We start from the raw sequence: 18,615 nt of genomic DNA, 5'->3' as shown, positions 1-18,615 counted from the left end.
CAAATTACTCCCCAAATTGAAGAATAATGAGTATTTCCAAACTCATGTTTTTGAAGCTAGTATTATTCTGATACTAAAACTAGACAATGACAGCACAATAAAAGAAAATTACAGGGCATTATCCCTGGCAAACATGGATGCAAGAATCCTCAACAAATTTAATTGAACAATATATTGAAAGGATCATATACCAAATTGAGTGGGAGCTATTCCAGAGATGTTAGGATGGCTCAGCATCTGCAAATCAATCAACATGATCCCACATTAACAAAACAGAGGACACAAATCATATGATCTTCTTGGAAGCACCTGGGTGGCTCAGTGGGTTAAGCTTTCGACTTCAGCTCAGGTCATGATGTCACAGTTCCAGGGTTCAAACCCTTCCTTGGGCTCTGCACTGTCTCCTCTTTCTTTCCCCTCCCCCTCTCTTGTGTTCTCTCTCTCAAAAATAATTAAATATTAAAATCATATGATCTTCTCAATAATGCAGGGAAAGGATTTGACAAAATTTAATAGCTATTTATGATAAAAAGTCTCAACCAAGTGGGATTACATTTGTACCTCAACATAATAAAAGCTATATATGGCAAATGTATAGCTAACATCATACTTAATATGAGAAATTGGAAGTTTCTCCTCTAAGACCAGGCATAGGACAAGGGTGCCCACTCTCACCACTTTTATTCAGCATGGTAGTGGGAGCCCTAGACATATCAATTAGGCAAGAAAAAGGAATAAAATGCATATAAATTGGAAAGGAGGAAATAAAACTATTATTATTTGTGGATGACATAATACTGTATATAGAAAATGCTAGACTTCACCAAAAAACTGCTAGAACTAATAATGAATTCAGTAGAGTTGCAGAGTACAAAATTAACATAGAGAAATTTGTAGCCTTTTTATATGCTAATAATGAGCTATGAGAAAGAGAAATAAAATAATCCCAATTACAACTGCATCAAAAAAAATAAAAATACCTAGCAATAAATTTAATCAAGAAAGTAAAAGTCCTGTACTCTGAAAACTGTAAGATACTGACAAAAAATAAAATAAAAGAGAGAGAGAGAGAGATGACACAAAAAATGAAATAAAATATATTTTGCTCATGAATTTGGAAGAAATAATATTGTTAAAATGTCTGTACTTCCCAAAGAAATCTACAGATTTAATGCAATCCTCATTAAAATATCAATGGTATTTTTCACAGAGCTAGAGCAAAGAATTTTAAATATGTATATAACCACAAAAGACCCTGAACAGCCAAAGCAATCTTGAGAAAGAAAAATAAACAAAGCTGGAGGCTTCAAGCTCCCTGATTTCAAAATTTCAAACTATATTACAAAGCTATAGTGATCAAAACAGAGCTTAACAGAGTTTAAGTAACATATACATGTCTGTGTGTGTGTGTGTGTGTGTGTGTGTGTGTGTGTATACACACACATTAAATTATTGAATCACTTTCAATACTTGTAATAACTCAATTCAGATTTTTTATATTTGTGTTAACTTTTGGAACATTGTGTCTTCCCAGGATTTTATCCATGTTTTCTAGGTTATCCAATATGTTGGCATATAATTGTTCATATTAATCTCTTATCATCTATTATATATATATGATATATATAACATATATATATAACATATAATATATATATATATATAATATATATATATATATAATCTCTTTTTCCCTAAGTAATGCAGGTATTTTTGTTTTTATATGTGAAGATATTTACACCATAAGCAAAGGACAAAGCTGGAACTAGAAACCAATTTCATAACTGCAATTTGATTCCCCTTTTGGTAATCAAATTGTTTCATTTTCTACGCTTGAAAATCTAGTGTCCCATTATAGTTAAGCATAATATGGATATTTCTGACTTGAAATATAGCCCTTTTGGAAATTTTAATGTCATTTTTCAATAGCTTAAACTGTAATATGTCAGAAAACTTAAAAGCAAGTATAGAAGAGGCCTAAGCAATCTAAAGAGATTTTGTAGGTTTTATCTTAAAGTCCATGTTTTTATTTTTATTTTATTTTTTTTAATAAGAGGAGTCTTCCAGGTTTTCCCTTAGAAACCATTCAAAAACAAATCTACCCAGCTTACTTATCTGATTTCCTCACTGGTAACAGATTAGTAGTAGATTTTCAGGAAGATAAAAAGGGCTGGAAGTTGGATTCATAGTTATATCAATAGATTGCAGTTATAGTGAGATAAGGGGATGGGAAACCAACCAAACAGGCCAAATGACACCTCAGTAAAATACATCTGAATAACACCTCAGTCATTTTTAGCAGGTCCCACAATGCAGAGGCAAATACCTTTATACTCAATATGTTATAAAGATAATTGGTATATCAATAGAACCAAGAAAAGAGGAAATTGTTATTAAGGAGCAGATTAGTTTATTTTTTACTTTTGAAAGTTTTTCATAGAAAATAATTACAATATGAACTTTTAAAAAAAAGAACAGTGAATCCAAGTTGGATCGTCAAGAATAAATCCCTTTGAAAGTTCTTCCCTAGCAATGTTGAATGAATGAGATATGAATGAACAGGGGCTTGCTTTTGTAATCTTTCATAAGGAAAAGGGAAAAAAAAACAGAATTCGAAATTATATACCCACTGAGGAATTATCTTTTTTTTTAATGTTTATTTATTTCTGAGACAGAGCATGAGAGGGGGGCGGCAGAAAGAGGGAGACACAGAATCCGAAGCAGGTTCCAGGCTCTGAGCTGGCAGCACAGAGCCCAAGGCAGGGCTCGAGCTCGCAAACCGTGAGATCCTGACCTGAGCTGAAGTCAGTCACTCAACAGACTGAGCCACCCAGGCGCCCCTATCTTTTTCTTTTAAGATTTTTCTTTACTAGCTAGGTGGATTTTAGTGTTTACTGTGGCTAAGAATCACCTGGTTGTATGACTAAAAAGTATCTTCTGAGATTCAAAGTTAATAGACTTGGTGCTTTGTAACCATGGGTGCATGTGGTCTTTGGACTGCATTTTGAGAAATGCTTGCTGTTAACAAAGCTCCATGAAGTCCCAGAGGCACCATGGAGATATAGAAGTCCCTTTAGTAACCTGATATCTAGCGGCACTTGGGTGGCTCAGTCGGTTGAGTGTCCGACTTAGACTCAGGTCATGATCTTTGGTTCCTGAGTTCAAGCCCCACTTCCGGCTGTGGGCTGACAGCTCAGAGCCTGGAGCCTGCTTTGAATCCTGTGTCTCCCTCTCTCTCTGACCTTCCCCCATTTGTGCTCTGTCTATCAAAAATAAATAAAATGTAAAAAATAAATAAAGAAATAAAGAAACCTGATATCTGAAGGTAATAAATGGGAAGAAATAATATAACAAGGATTAGCATTTAGGAAAGAGGTAATGGAATAGGAAGACAAAAATGCAGTGCGAGTCCACATTGGATTTTTGTTATTTTATTTCTTTAAATTTTTTTAATGTTTATTTATTTCTGAGAGAGAGACAGAGTGCAAGGAGGGATGGGGCAGAAAGAAACACACACACAGAATCTGGAGCAGGCTCCAGGCTCTGAGCTGTCAGCACAGAGCCGGACGCGGGGCTCGAGCCCACGAACCTGGAGATCATGACCTGAGCGGAAGTCAGACACCCAACTGACTGAGCCACCCAGGTGCCCCAAATTTGTGTTATTTTATTTCTAAATTTATTCCAGGAAATAGATACATACATGCTTTAAAAATGACTAAGCTTTGGGTCCTTTTCACCTTTGTTATGTTTCCATTAATTTTTTTAATGATAAATGATTATATTAATTATACTCTTTAGCCTGTGTTTCAACTTGAAACAATAATGCAGAGGGGTGCAGCCCTACAGAATGTGATTGCAATATTACTGAGAGATTTGTTCAATTTATTCCTCACCCCAGCTCTTAGAACTTTACTAATGTGGATGTAATTCATGTTGATTATAAGATTCTTCTTTCTCATATAATTTTGTTTGTAAGATGACGAAAAGTAATCTTAGTGACTTTTCATGATAACCAGTTACTAAAGAAATTGGGTTTATCCGAACATTTTTTGTGTGGGCAAAGCCAATTATTTTTTGGAAAAGAAAAAAACAAAGAAAGACAGAAAGAAGGAAGGAAAGAGAAAGAAAGAAAGAAAGAAAGAAAGAAAGAGAAAGAAAGAAAGGAAAAGAAATGACAGCAGAACTGTTTCTGTAATGACCAGTTGACACAAGAAATCCACTTCTGTCTTTTTAATTATTCCTGAGTCTGTGGAGTTTTGGCATGGTGTGCTTATCAGTTCTCTCGGGCGCTTGTTTAATTGGGTGACAAATGGAAGAATATGACAGTTACAGTATGAAAGTTTAGCTAGTCTGTGCACAGGCATTAGTTGTCTAGTATAAAAAGATAACTGAAGTCAGATTTTGACATGCTTAAGGAATTCAAAAATATTGAATACTGCTGAAACTTCAAAAGGCTACAATAAAAAGTTTTATATTTTTAATCATAAGCAATAAGATATGTTTTAATAAGTAGTTCAGAATAGTGATATTAAATATGGAATTTTAGAGGAGTGATACAAAAATTTTTGGTAAGGTATTTTTTTTAATAAGATAGTGGGATCTGTGCAAAATGGTACAATACCCTATACTGGCTCCTAAATTAAAACAGAAAATAAAAAATAAAAATAATGAAAGAGCTTGATTAATTGAAAAAAATGTAATGTTTATTTCTGAGAGAGACAGAGTGTGAGCGGGAGAGGGGCAGAGAGAGAGGGAGATACAGAATCTGAAGCAGACTCCAGGCCCGAAGCTGTCAGCACAGAGCCCGACATGGGACTTGAACTCATGAACCGTGAGATCATGACCCAAGCTGAAGTTGGACGTTTAACCGACTGAGCCACCCAGGCGCCCCAAGATTAATTTTTAAGCACAAAAAAAGCCTGTATCTAATAAGTTGCCTTGCTTTAGTATCCCAGTATGGCAGAGCATTTTGCGGTTGGCATTTTGCTAGTGACAGATTGTCCCAGGGTGTGCTTTGTATGCACTACTTGTCATGGTGGATTGACAGTACCCTTGAATCCGCTGCCATCTTTCCCCAATATTGTGTTAGGTTCTTTCACTCCAGTACTTGAAATTTGTACCTGCACGTTTTGTTTTAAGTTTATTTATTTTTGAGGGAGAGAGAGTGGGAGGAGGGGCAGAGAAAGGGGGAGAGAGAGAATCCCAAGCTGGCTCTACGCTGCCAGCCATGAGCCCAGTGCAGGGCTAGAACCCATAAACCATGAGAACATGACCTGAGCTGAAACCAAGAGTCAGCCACTTAACAGACTGAGCCATCCAGGCGCCCCTGCATCTGCACATTTTTTAGTTACTTTGATAAGGAAAGCAAAATAGATAATTCAATTGATAAATTTTTATATTATATGGAGCCTCAGCTCACAATTCACTACTTGACTGAGACTCTGGGTAAGTACTAAATGGACAGAATGGGTAGATTTAGAAATATGCTGATAAATTATAGAACAGGGATAAATGAAGTGAGAGGCTGTGTTTAGTGTAACTCTTTGCTCACTCAACCTGGCAACACGTCTTGTTTGTGGACTCAGTGGCGTTTGCTCAGTCCTAGGTGACACTGTATAACATCTTGGATATGTTCAATCTAACTGCTTCTCTACTTTTTCCACTGAAGAAGAGAGAACACTTAAAGATAGAGGCATATCTTGGAGTGGTTGGATCTAGACATACAGAAAAGATTTGGAAAAGGAATAACAAAAACCATAAGGGATAGTCCGTGCATGTTCTTTTGCAATTAGAGATGACTGTCTCCAAGGCTTTTCGAATCCAATTCTTTGTTATATTAAATTTAGCCTTTTGTGTAACTCCTAATTTTGTATTTTTGCTTAAAAGGGACAGCTGACAACATTGTTGTTGAAAATGATTGTAAAACACTCTTAGTTTTATGTGATGATTCCCATAATATTTGTATTCTGAACTTGGGTTTAGAAATAGATTTTTTTTTGCTGTTGTATTTTAGAGTTTGTGATCATTTGAAGTAAATTCAATAACTAAAAGGCAATGAGATTGCAATCCATAGAATAAACAGAAAACAAAATCATTTTTAAATATTTTACTTCTTCTGTTTGCTTTCATTTTTAAAATAAATATAATGAATGCTGCCTTGGATCATTTTTATTTTTTGGGTGAAGCCACAGAAATGAACCTCTGGCTCCTGAGTTCCCTCAAATGTAGTTTCTTTGGTCTGGGGGAAGTAGCATTCAGGTCCACACCGGCCACAAGAACTGCAGTGCCTGCCTAAGGACTCTCACCAGAACGCAGGTGACATGCCCAGGCCCCAAACCAGGTTGTAAGCTCTTTGTTGTTTGCAGCTGCCCTGTGGCAGTGAAACTTCTCTTTTTTTAATTATTAATACTGAATCCATCAGAAAACTCTAAGGCAACTCCAGTGTAATAACAATATTCCTTTAGACTTCATATAATGAAGTACAAAGTTCCCATTTATGTAACATGATCAGTTACAGGTACACAAATGTAGCTTTAGGAAAATGTCAATTTTCCGAGTGTGTATATATATGTAGTTAGGAACCTAATGAAAACTTTTTTTTTTCTATATAGTTTCTTCCAATTGCTGTGATTTTAAGCTCTGCGTTATTTATAAAATAAATCAAACAGCATCTGTAGGAGTGAGCTTATAGATTTGGCCTCTTTAAGACCAATCAAGTGCCACACACTGAAATTCCATGGTAACCTGGGATTAAGCACAAAGGAGTCCTGATGTTATTTGGCAACCTTGCTGTGACTAAATTGTGTCCACTTTACCTTATTCCATATCAAACTGAATAGACACTTTAAGAAAATTTCTTTTTTCTAGCCTCATGTGTAATTTTATATTTTAAGTGTACCAAAGGACATACATGGACTGTCTCAACAGGTTTACATGTGGGTGTTTGTGTATAATTGTGATGGAGGGTGATTTATGGGGTATGAAAAAAATAGGTCAATCATTATAGCCGTGCCTGGACTCGTGGTGGCAGGTGTAAATGAAAACTGCACTAAAGCAATTGCTCTCCAAGAAGACATACTCTGTTTTGTCCCTAAATAAAGTGTACCCTGTCTTTTGTATTATTCTCTTCACAACGCAATAGTTTATTTCACATGCTATATTTTGATCTACATTGTGTCTCATTCCTTACATTTTACAATTCATAGTTCTGTTGTTTATTCTGCACATGCGTTATGAAAATACATAACTTATTATTTATGATCATACATTTTATCCTGTTTACAGTGTCACTGCTCCTCCTGTAGAATAAAGTCCAGATAGCTTTTTAAAATACAATCCTATAAATGGATGATTCTAATATTTAAAAGTGTGTTATTTATTGAAATTATGGAGAGTAAAATTAGGAGAAATAGTTTTCAGCATAAAGTTATTTGCATAGATAAATAATTCAACAATGGTGTATGCTCCTTTACATTCAATTTGTATTTGATTCGTATTTGTGCTTCCTATGTAAATATATGAGTCATCTGAGCATTGATTATATATCATGTACTATTTTAAACTTCTTTTGAACAGCTAGAACAGGTTCAAGAAACATTGACGATGTCAATATATTTTAAGTCATGATATTAATTGTGTATAATGCACTAAGTGTAATGTGTGTTATAATGTGAAAATGCAATTAAATTTTGCATCTACTCATGTACATTGATCTACTCATGTATTTTTCACTTGAGGACATATAGCATTTTGTATATGAATTTGTAATTCCCCACAAAACTTAGTATAAATAACAAAGTAACTTTAAAAGTAAACGATGTTCTTGCTACTAGAATATCATTATTCCAATATGAACATTTTCATATGCTTTTTGTAATTAACAACATGTTTGAAAATTCTTTCTTAATTAAATATTAAGCCCCAGAAATATTGCAGCAGGATAAAGAACTCAGACTATATTGAATTGCAGTTTGATATTAAGTGCTCAGTAAAAGGTTAAAATAAGAATTAATGACTGGCAGAGAAAAAAAAAAGGTAAAAATACATTTAAACTTTATATTCACATTTGAAAGTAAACAGAAATGATGCATGTATGTAATTTCTAATTATTATATACAATTTATAATCAAGTGCCATACATATCATAAAATTATATAATATCATAAATGAATATCATATGATAAAATTATTGTATATTTAATTATAACTTATATCTAAGACTTATATAGTTACATGTATACAATTATGTATGTTTTAGTATCCTATCATGATTTAATTATAAATAATGGGTTACAACATATATATTATACCTTATGTAAATTTATGTATATATAAATATATATATTTGATATTGGTATTGTCTAAAGGTTTTTGTTATTTTGATAGGTTTAACCATATACAACTATAAAAGATCCTATATTAGGACATAATAAAAAGTAATCAGCATTTGTATTTTACTCTTTAAAAGTCTAATGTAGCATGATATAAGAACATGTGGGAAGTTATATTTCTTTAATAAATTAATACTTAGAGTAAAAGGTAATTCATTTGGCTTTTAAAAGCCAAGTTGTATTGTTGTATTAACCATCACATGGTAAATTTGTATTAACCATCACATTCATGGCAATATTTGTTATTCATGAGAATGACCCAAGATACTACACCATTCTAACTGACTTATACATCAATCTAGACCAGTTAAATTTCTATTTACTGTAACTCTATTGCTAAAGAGAGAGGGAAAGGTAGAGGGAGAATGAATTAAATTGATGAAGGCAAACAAAGTTTAAAACCCTTAGATATAGAACTTGAAAGCCAGTATGATGCTCAGAATGGGTCTTTGATTGATGAGTCAGGAGGTTTAAGACCCAGTTCCAGCTCTAATTTCACATATATGATACTGAGCATGCTCCATAACCTCTCTGGGCTCCAGATACTTCATTTGTGTAATGAGATGGTGAGGCTGGATGGTTTCTAAGACTCCTGATAGTTCTAAAACTTTTTGTATGCTGTCACTGCTGCATTTTCTTCAAGAGGTTCTCAGAAAAGTTGAATAAATGAATGGAAATATTCTTTTGTTATTTCGAACTAAAACTAACATATTTATCCACCAATTTATTTCACAATCATTGAATTCCTACCATGTGTGAAGTACTGTGTGTAATTACGAATAGGGAGTTTACAGTTCAATAAGTGAAGAAAATAATGTGAACAGACGAGTGTAATTTTATAATTGCCAGGGGCACCTGGGTGGCTCAGTTCGTTGAGCGTCCGACTTCGGCTCAGGTCATGATCTCATGGCTCTGGGGTTCAAGCCTGGCATCAGGCTCCTTGCTGACAGCTCAGAGCCTGGTGTAAACCTGCTTAGGATTCTGTGTTTTCCTCTATCTCTGCCCCTCCCCCACTCATCCTTTGTCTCTCTCTGTCTCAAATATAAACATTAAAAAATTATAATTGCCATAATAAAACATAAATAAAACTTTGTGATAAAATAAAGGATTAAGCTATTAAAATATCTTGAGAAGATTAATCTCCCAATAAATAAATAAATCTCCCAATTTATTTATTCCCTAAAATAATTTTCTACTCTTGGGAAATAGTGTTTCTCATGGCTACTCACTGATGAGTTTATTAGGAAAAGTCTAATTGCTTTTCATAAGAAATAATTGTGCTTTTTGAATTATGAGTACTTAACAAAATAAAAAAGAAATAAGGATGATACTCCTAAGGGCGGTTATGGTACTCCTAGTGGAAGACTGATTTATCATGTGTTTATCCTTTAGATCATAGAATAGTCATCACCATGGCCTTGAACAAAAACAAAATAAATATAACATTTCAATATTAAAAGTGGATTGGATTGGATTGGATTTTTAAAAACTCCTTATAAAAGAGCTATATTGTACTTATCAGTATTCTATTGTTTCCTATGCACAATCAATAATGATATAAAATTATCCAAAAAACTACTTCAATGTACTCTAATATAATTTCGAAGCAAATGAAATCTAAGAAAAAATAGGAGAAAAAAGCTGTAAAGTTTGAAGTTCATGAAAATTTGGTCAATGAATAAAAGATGGTCTTGAACAGCCGTTTCTTCTAGTTTCAATGATTTTCGTGTCTGGTAAACGGAAGATGGTAAATAAATGAGAACAGAGGAGAAAAGCAGTTGTTACTTTATTGTTTGAAGTTCCAACATAAACATTTGTTATTTTTGTCATTAAAAATGACGCATTGGAACAAAAAGGATACTGCCATTCCATATTTTTTCTCATCATATGGTCAATAAATAGTTCACAAGTGACAAGCCATTGTAATGGAGAATAAACAGATTCTTATCTGTTTTATACTTTAAGAGGTATAAAAAAAAAGTCCCCCTATTGATTTCAGATAAAGTTTCCAGGAACATTACAAGCTTTTTTTTTAAAAATGTGCATTTATAGATCTGCGATAAAGAGATATATTATTCATATGATCATGCATTTTATTGAATTGTCGATAAACAATAATCAGTTTAGCCAAAATGACAAACTAATGCTTTGCTTCATTCTGTAAAAAGCCTAGAGCAATATCACATTCACAGAGCTATGTATATAATGGATGTGTGTGTATAATTTTATGAGGTATATATTCATTTTCTTTTGCTTTTTTCCCTCAACATGGATGAAGATATTCTCATATAATCATACTTGTTTTGAGAGACTCCTTGATTGTCTTCAATACTACAGATCAGAAAACTTTTTCTATTTTTCTTGTAGCTACTGTTGTTCTTTTCATTTTATGTAATTGAACTATTTTTTCCTATACCAATATTTCTAGCTTAGTCTGTGGATTATTCTTACTATATTGTGCTCTAATTGTGTATGGATGTGATTTTGTACAAAATTTCTACCTAGTCTCTTTCAAGGGTGAGTTTGATTTAGGATGGTTTAAAATTCAGCCCCCTGCTCTCTAACTACAAAGAAAGGTGTTAGTTAACATTCAGCACTGACATCAGAAAAAGTATTGTGATCTTAATAACCTTGATTGAGAGGTAGAGTATGGATAATTTCAATAAGTTCACATGAATTGAGATCATCTTGTGCCTTTGCTTTTTAATAGTAAACATTTACATATACTTTACATTTACCTTGAATTAATTACTGTGGCCCAGGCACATGGTAAGCACTGTTTATGGATCACCTCATTTTTGTTTCCCAAGCACACTGTGCTCTAGGAAAATTTTAGTCATTCCACCCAATAGAAACTTGAAGCTTAAATAGCTTAAGTTGGTGGAGCTACAGTAGTGACCTGGGCATGTTCATTTAAGTCTGTTTTCTTCAAAATATATAACATTATTATGATTTTGACTGCAAATATTTTAAATATGTAATGCCTGACTTTGAAGATGATGGACTTTCGTGTAGGAATGTGGCATGTTTTTTTGTGTGTTTACTCTTTTGTCCCATTTTCTTCACTGTTTTAATATTTTAAAAAATTTGCTTCAGATAGTTTTTCTTCAACTAGTTCTCATTGAATTGATTTTATTACTCCACTGCATCGCTGTGGCATTATATCATCTTTAGACTATGTAAAACTGTAGAGAAATTTGATAGAAAATCATAAAGATGGTTTATTTCCGAATGAAATATTTGTACCATTTTATTTTAATCTAAATTAACGTGACTCTATACTATTGGTTAATATAATTACTTCCAAGGAATTTCTTTGAGTTAAGAAGGTTCTATATTCTTCTTTTTGACTGTAAAATTCTCCCAACTGTGAAAATAGTAAGCAGTAGTTTCTTGCAACAACATAGGAACAATATAGGAAAAATTGAAAGGATCTTTTGTATCCGCTCTGATTTTTAACAATATATTTAAAACACAATCTGCATAGAGGCACCTGGGTGGCTCACTTTGTTGAGTCTCTGACTTCAGCTCAGGTCATGATCCAGTGGTTTGTGAGTTCAAGCCCCATATCAGGCTCCCTGCTGTCAGCACAGATCTTGCTTCGGATCTTTTGTCTCCTTCTCTCTGACCCTCTCCCACTTGTTCTCTCTCAAAAATAAGCATTTAAAAATTGTTTTAAATAAAACGCAATTCACATAAGTCAATGATAGAAATAAACACCACATTTGTTATATTTTGAAGACATATTTGTCCTAAATGCGTTCAGAATGTTCGATTTTTCTTTCTACTCCTGGTAAAGTCGCCTCTTCGGTGTTTGCTACTCTACACTGGTCCTTCAACTTCCACAAACACATACAGTTTTCTTCAGAGTGCTCAGATACAATCACAAACCACTGTAACACCTCAGAGAGGGCATGATTTTTGGATACTAAGGACTACATTCCCTTGCTTTCAACATCCTCCTTCCAATAGATGAATAAAATAAATTTAAAAAAATATTTTCTCATTCGATATCACAGTTCTCAAAACACTGAAAGCTATCAGTACTGCATTGTTGTCAGTCGATATTCATTTTTTTTAGTCTTACTCATTGTTATGTTTAGCTATTTAATCACTCTTCCATTTTTAGATTATATATGAAGACCTCTGCACCAGATGTTCATCTATCAGCTGATGAACAGAAGTTCAAGCTATTTGTGGTACCACCACATAATTCATTTTTGGTAGAGTTAATATATCTATAGAAATGCTTATAGAATAAATTGGCTTTTATTAGTTTCTTTTCATTTCATTTCCTTGATAGTATTAAAGAAACAAGGATGGATGCATTTATTAATGTTGACACTAATAAGACATGTAAGAGCCTTAAATATGAAACCATTGAAAATAAGAGGTTTGCATTTTGACTGTGCTAGAGTTTGTGAACTTTTATATTAAATCAGAAAAGTATTAGCGAATTCACTTTTGAGTGATAATAAAGAAAATAAAATTATGAATTGGGGCTCCTGGGTGGCTCAGTCAGTGAAGCTTCTGACCCTTGGTTTTAGGTCAGTTCATGATCTCTCGGTTCATAGGTTTGTGTGGGCACTGACAGGACAGAATCTGCTTGGGATCCTCTCTCCCTCTCCTTCTGCCCCTCTTCTGCTTGTGCTCCCTTTTCCTCTTTCAAACACAAATAATAATTAAAAAATAATAAAATTATAAATAGGATCTGCTAGATTTTTATTATTGTATATTGTGAAAGGCAAGAGATTAAATCAATCTGTAGATATAGAAAGGTATTCAAACTTCTAAATTTATGAACCCATTATTTAAATTTCCTGAATTTATTCTCAAAAACACAGTAACTTAACATAACTGAAGGTCTGTAAAGAGATGGAATACTACCATTGATCTTCTTTCAAAAGTTAAGTGTCAGAAGATTGCCTTCTAAATTCCAAGATCTCCTATCTCAATAAACGTGTGCTTGAAGCCAATTTTATTTCTTTTTTCTTTTTATTTATTTATTTTTTTAAGTTTATTTATTTTGGGAGAGACAGAAACAGTGTGAGTAGGGGAGGGGCAGACAGAGAGGGAGAGAGAGAGAATCCCAAGCAGGCTCCGCACTGTCAGCACACAGCCTGATGCAGGGCTCAAACCCACAAAACCGTGAGATCATGACCTAAGGCAAAACCGAGAGTGGGACGCTTAGCCAACTGAGCGACCTCGGTGCCCCAGCCAATTTTACTTCTTAAAAATTCCTTACGATGACAAATGCTGGAATTTGTTTCTATTATTTTTGTGTCTGTGTGTTGGTGGACAGTAGTTAAACTACATGATAGGACAACATGAAGATTTAAGTTATATGAAACCTTAAGTATTTCCTTTGATGGCTTTAATCCTTCTTTTACCCTTTTGTTAATCATCTATATTTAAATGTCATGTGTATATACACACTCATACTCATACATGTATGCTATACATATCAACATTAGATATGATTTCCCTGAAAAAAATAAGGGATGGTCAGTATCACCATTGGAATAGAGTGGTGGGGAGTAGACAAAGTTGGTGTGATGTTAGGGAAAAAGTATTGCTTTGCGCATGATAAACTGCATTCTCAACTATTGCTTTGTACTCATAGTCAATATACATTGTTTTAAAGGACTTGTTACAAAATATCATAGAGCTGTAATGGTACAAATTATACCTTCACTCAGTGCATCTGAGCTGACATGTCTATCCCCTTGTCTTTGATTATTACCTGTAAGTGTTTGACTCCCAAGTTAGTAATCCCATCTTTGACATAACTTCTAAGAAATAGAGCTGCACTGTTACTCCTACTGGATGTTTCTGGTTGAAAATGTTACTCCATTCAGAAGTCAGAATGCTCAAAACCAAATTCTCTTACATGTTCTCCACAGTGGACCCTATTTGCAACATATCATAATGTTATCACTTATGCTCGAAACCTCAGTTTCCTTTTCCTCCCTCCACTGTGTATATTTTCAGTGTTTCCTAATCTTGCCAGGTCCAATTGTTTTATATAATCTGTCTTCTTCAGACAAATGTTATTGCCACTGCTTTATTCAGGCTTTATCATCTCAATAACGACCTTACTGTCTTCCTTGTTATGATTTTCCCCCTCAAACTGTCCCCTTCTTTTTCACTTCATCATGGGCTTATATAAGAACGTAGTATGTGATGTGGATACTATAGTGAACAAAATAGGCAGTATTTCCTGCACTTGTGGAACTTGCATTCCAATGAGAGGTGTCAGCGGTAATCATGATAAACGATTAAATTATACTGCATGTTAGAAGCTGAAAACTACTTTGGAAAAAGTAGAACAAAGTAAGGAGGAAAGGAAATAATGTTCAAAGAGGGAAGTGTGGGAAGGTGTATTCATTGAAAATAGGCTAGTCCAAGTAGTCTTAAGAGAGTGACATTTGAACAAAAACTTGAAAGAAGTGAAACAGTGAGCTTATAAATATTTTGAGGAAGAGCATTCCAGATGCAGGAACAGCAGGTCAGAAATCCCAAGGTCAGAAAATAACTAGCATGTTCGCAAAGGGTAAGTGTAGTTGGAGTGGAGTAAACAAGGAAAAGAGGAGAGGGGATGAGTTTAGAGAGGTAACAGGGATAACTGGATAGAATGACATTTGTTTAGTTCTAGGAAGGGTTCTGGGTTTTACCCTCAGTAAGATGGAAAGCCATCATGGAGTTGTGAATGGTGAAATGAGATGATGTGAATTAATTTTGGAAATTGTTCTGGTTGTTGTGTGGAGAGTATCTTTTTTAAAAATACAAAGATCAAAAAAAAAAATACAAAGATCATCACAATATTTCCCTGTTTCAAACTATGTTTTTTTTAATTATCCTGAGGATAAATTTAATTTCTCTTTATTTCCTAAACTCCTCCTCATCTCCTAATACTCTACATCCCAAGAGACCCATGGAAAAATTAGTCTGCAACATGTGATTCCATAATTAAGTGCTATGGCTGAGCACTGCAAACCCCAACTTTATAGAAATGGGAAAGATACAAGTGAAAGTCAGTAAGGAATATTTTGTGTGGATGTTTGAAAATGTGCTTAATCTTGAGGAGAGATAAAATAAGTTAGTCAAAGGGGAGAAAAGAAAGACGGGGGTGGAGGATGTATAAGCAAAGGCATAGAATTAAGAATGCCCAGCTGGAAAGCAAGTTAATGTGTGTTGGGGATAAATGGGACAGATGGAAATCAAGCAAAAGAGTTTGGACTTTGAAGGCACCATAAAAGATGGGAAAATTATAGATTTTTAAGTAGAATAAAATAATAAAATCAGTTTTTAGACAGTAGCCTGACAGATGGGTCTGATTTATTGAGGAAAAATGAACAAACAAAAAACAATTCTCATACGAGTCAGAACTTGCTCTCTATCTAAAGGGGCATGGCCTTGTCATATCTTGGTTAAAATCAATGACCTTAGGTGAGTGATGCTTTTGACCAAAAAGGGCTTTCTATTATTTTCCCAGAAGATTTATGCCTAGCCAAAGGAAAGAGAATGGAATTGAAGACAAAGGGAGTTATTTGTCTTCTCTGTGCTTAGGTGTGTGTATTGTTGGTATGTATCAGATCCTATGCCTTTCAGTGATGTTTACTGTCAAACATATAATATCAGTGTGTGACAGCTACATTGAGCTAAAAGAACATGGTGAAGTCTGATTTATATAATAAAGTTGATGTTTTTGTTTGTCAGGTAACAGAAACACGGACTGGTCCTCTTGGCTGCAGTAACTATGACAACTTAGATTCTGTCAGTTCTGTTCTGGTTCAGAGTCCTGAGAATAAGATTCAGTTGCAAGGTATGTGGCTAAAACTTCATTAATTCTCTACAAGTCTGGATAACAATTACCCAGTTGTGATTTCTTTCTCCTTCCCTTCCCCCAGCCCCTCCCTCTTCCTCCTCCTCTTCCTCCTCCTCCCCCTCCTTCTTCTTCTTCTTCTTCTTCTTCTTCTTCTTCTTCTTCTTCTTCTTCTTCTTCTTCTTCTTCAACAAGCCATATATGCAGCACTAGGCTGTTAAAATTCTTATAAAATGCTAATTTCCTATTTTTAATTGCTAATAACATTCTATACCAGATGAAGAAAATGTTAAAATTCACTTTACTTCTTAAACTAGGTAATCTGTGGCAATTGAAAATTTATCATGATATTTTACTTCTATACAGTAATCTTTATCTCAATATGTAGCTGTGTTTTCATAGGTTTGTCTGGGTTTGACTTTTTCCTTATAGATTCTAGTAAAAGTTGTAGCCATATCAATGCACAGAGTAGCATGAACTGTTGACATTTTAAGTATAACATAATATCTAAGTGTTTCGGCTCAGGTCATGATTTCACATTTTCGTGAGTTCAAGCCCCATGGCTTGGGACTCTCTCTCTCCCTCTCTCTGCCCCCTCCCCCATCTGCACTGTCTCTACCTCTCTCAAAATCAATAAATGAACTTTAAAAATAAGTAAATAACTAAACAAACAAACATAGCCTAATATGGTACACAGAGCTGAGTTTGTCCTCTGATAGACAGTTATTTGAGAATTTATTAACAAAATATTTATATTTGCATTACTTCCATCATAGAGATAGATTATGTGATAATGGTAATAATTTGCCTTATGTTTTCTATTGCTATATTTTGTAAGAAAACTCAATAGAGGTTTTTTAAATAACTTGTAACATATATACTGTCCTCAAATGGGTCATTGGTATGTGTACTTATTTATTACTTATTAATAACGACAAGAAAGGTTATGAATACACATGTTTAAACATGTACTAGTTGAAGAAGTTCAGAAAGGCCTTGTTTGTGGTGACATATTATCTAAATTAAGTTGACTGATCAACTTGATCAATTTTCAGTCACTCTTCTCTAGTCTACCTTTTCTCTCGTCTACTTTTTTCTTTAACTACATAAGTTAGAGCTGCATTTACATTATTCAGTTTTACATAAGAATGCTCTAAAGTTCCAGAAATTCAGACATTTTCCCTCAACATTTCAATTTTCAAAAATGTAATAGCTTTGGGTTCTTTAAACTTACCCTAAATAATAAATGAATCTCATCTCTTTTCAATTGTATACAAATGAAAAAGGAAGTACTTAAAATTTTAAACTTTAAATGTCATCCAATTTCTCATTATCAATTTTGGATATAAAGTTATTGAAATATTTTTTTCTTACTTAAACAAATGTACTCTACTGATATTACATGTAATTCTCTACTGCTTACTCTTTTCTAATGTATGGATTAACTTGTCATCAGAGCATTAAGTTTAATAGAAAAGGATTTGGAATATTTATATGACATATGTTTATTGATTTATTATTAAAATTTATTTATTAACATGAGTTATTATTTTTTTATTTGTGAATCACTGTGCTTAGTTTTTAGAGTATTATATTATAAAAGCAAAGCTTCAACCTCTTATCTGTCTTGAAAAACAATTCACACAGGAATAAGTGAAGCAGTGCTTCCTTTTGAATAATGATTGTTTCAACCTTTTACCGTTTCTGTGAGTAATGCAGAAACCTGTGTCTCTATTTTTCACCTTTTCTGTTTTCCAGGCCTCTATTTTCAATTGTCTGCCACAACTTTATGTGTACCCTTGTGGTGCCAAGACCTTTCCAAAGATAATTTCAGGAAATGAATATCAAAATCCTCAACTCCCCATGTGTTCGTTCTCAGACTTCATCTTTATTGAGAGTCCGAGTATTTATGTTGATTTACTTGTTCAACCTCACCATTAATAGTAGCCCTTCTCCACTTAAAAAACAAAAAACAACAACAAAGCATTAGTTGATTCTGGATCAACATTTCCAGGATACATTCCTTTGAAATGTATAAAAGATTTTAGGTCACTATATTTGACAAGTGGAAACACTGGTGTCTCGAAGTGGAATTTCATCAGAGCAAGGAAAGCATCAATAAGAATTATTCAAGGTAAAAGCATCAGGCAACAAATTCAGAACAAAACTACATGACCTCACTATATTAGAATGAACATTCTGAAATGAGATGTCAAAGAGATGCACACAGAACATTAATTTTGACCTAAAAAAAGTGAAATCAAATGTTTTCTGGCAGTGAGGAAGCTAGGTTTACCTGCTTGTTTGTCCTCGAGATCTGGCTTCACCGGTTAGCTTACAAACAGACACTTCAAAACTTGAAAAAGCCATACCTGCAACTCCAAATTATTGATGATGATA

The 18,615-nt window shown here is 33.8% G+C and overlaps 1 protein-coding gene across 3 annotated transcripts in view; it reads left to right on the top strand.

Annotated features, from left to right (window-relative positions):
• BRINP3 (BMP/retinoic acid inducible neural specific 3) overlaps positions 1-18,615 on the top strand; it is a 412,309-nt gene that overhangs the window by 261,865 nt on the left and 131,829 nt on the right. For all 3 annotated transcript variants that reach the window (XM_027074960.2, XM_027074958.2, XM_027074959.2), the window contains exon 5: positions 16,110-16,215. In XM_027074960.2, the coding sequence (XP_026930761.1) occupies positions 16,110-16,215 (106 nt within the window). The remainder of the gene's footprint in view (positions 1-16,109; positions 16,216-18,615) is intronic.

This window comes from Acinonyx jubatus, chromosome E4 (genome assembly GCF_027475565.1).
Source record: "Acinonyx jubatus isolate Ajub_Pintada_27869175 chromosome E4, VMU_Ajub_asm_v1.0, whole genome shotgun sequence".
In the NCBI taxonomy this organism is placed as follows: domain Eukaryota; kingdom Metazoa; phylum Chordata; class Mammalia; order Carnivora; family Felidae; genus Acinonyx; species Acinonyx jubatus.
This window is presented reverse-complemented; position numbering and strand designations above follow the sequence as displayed.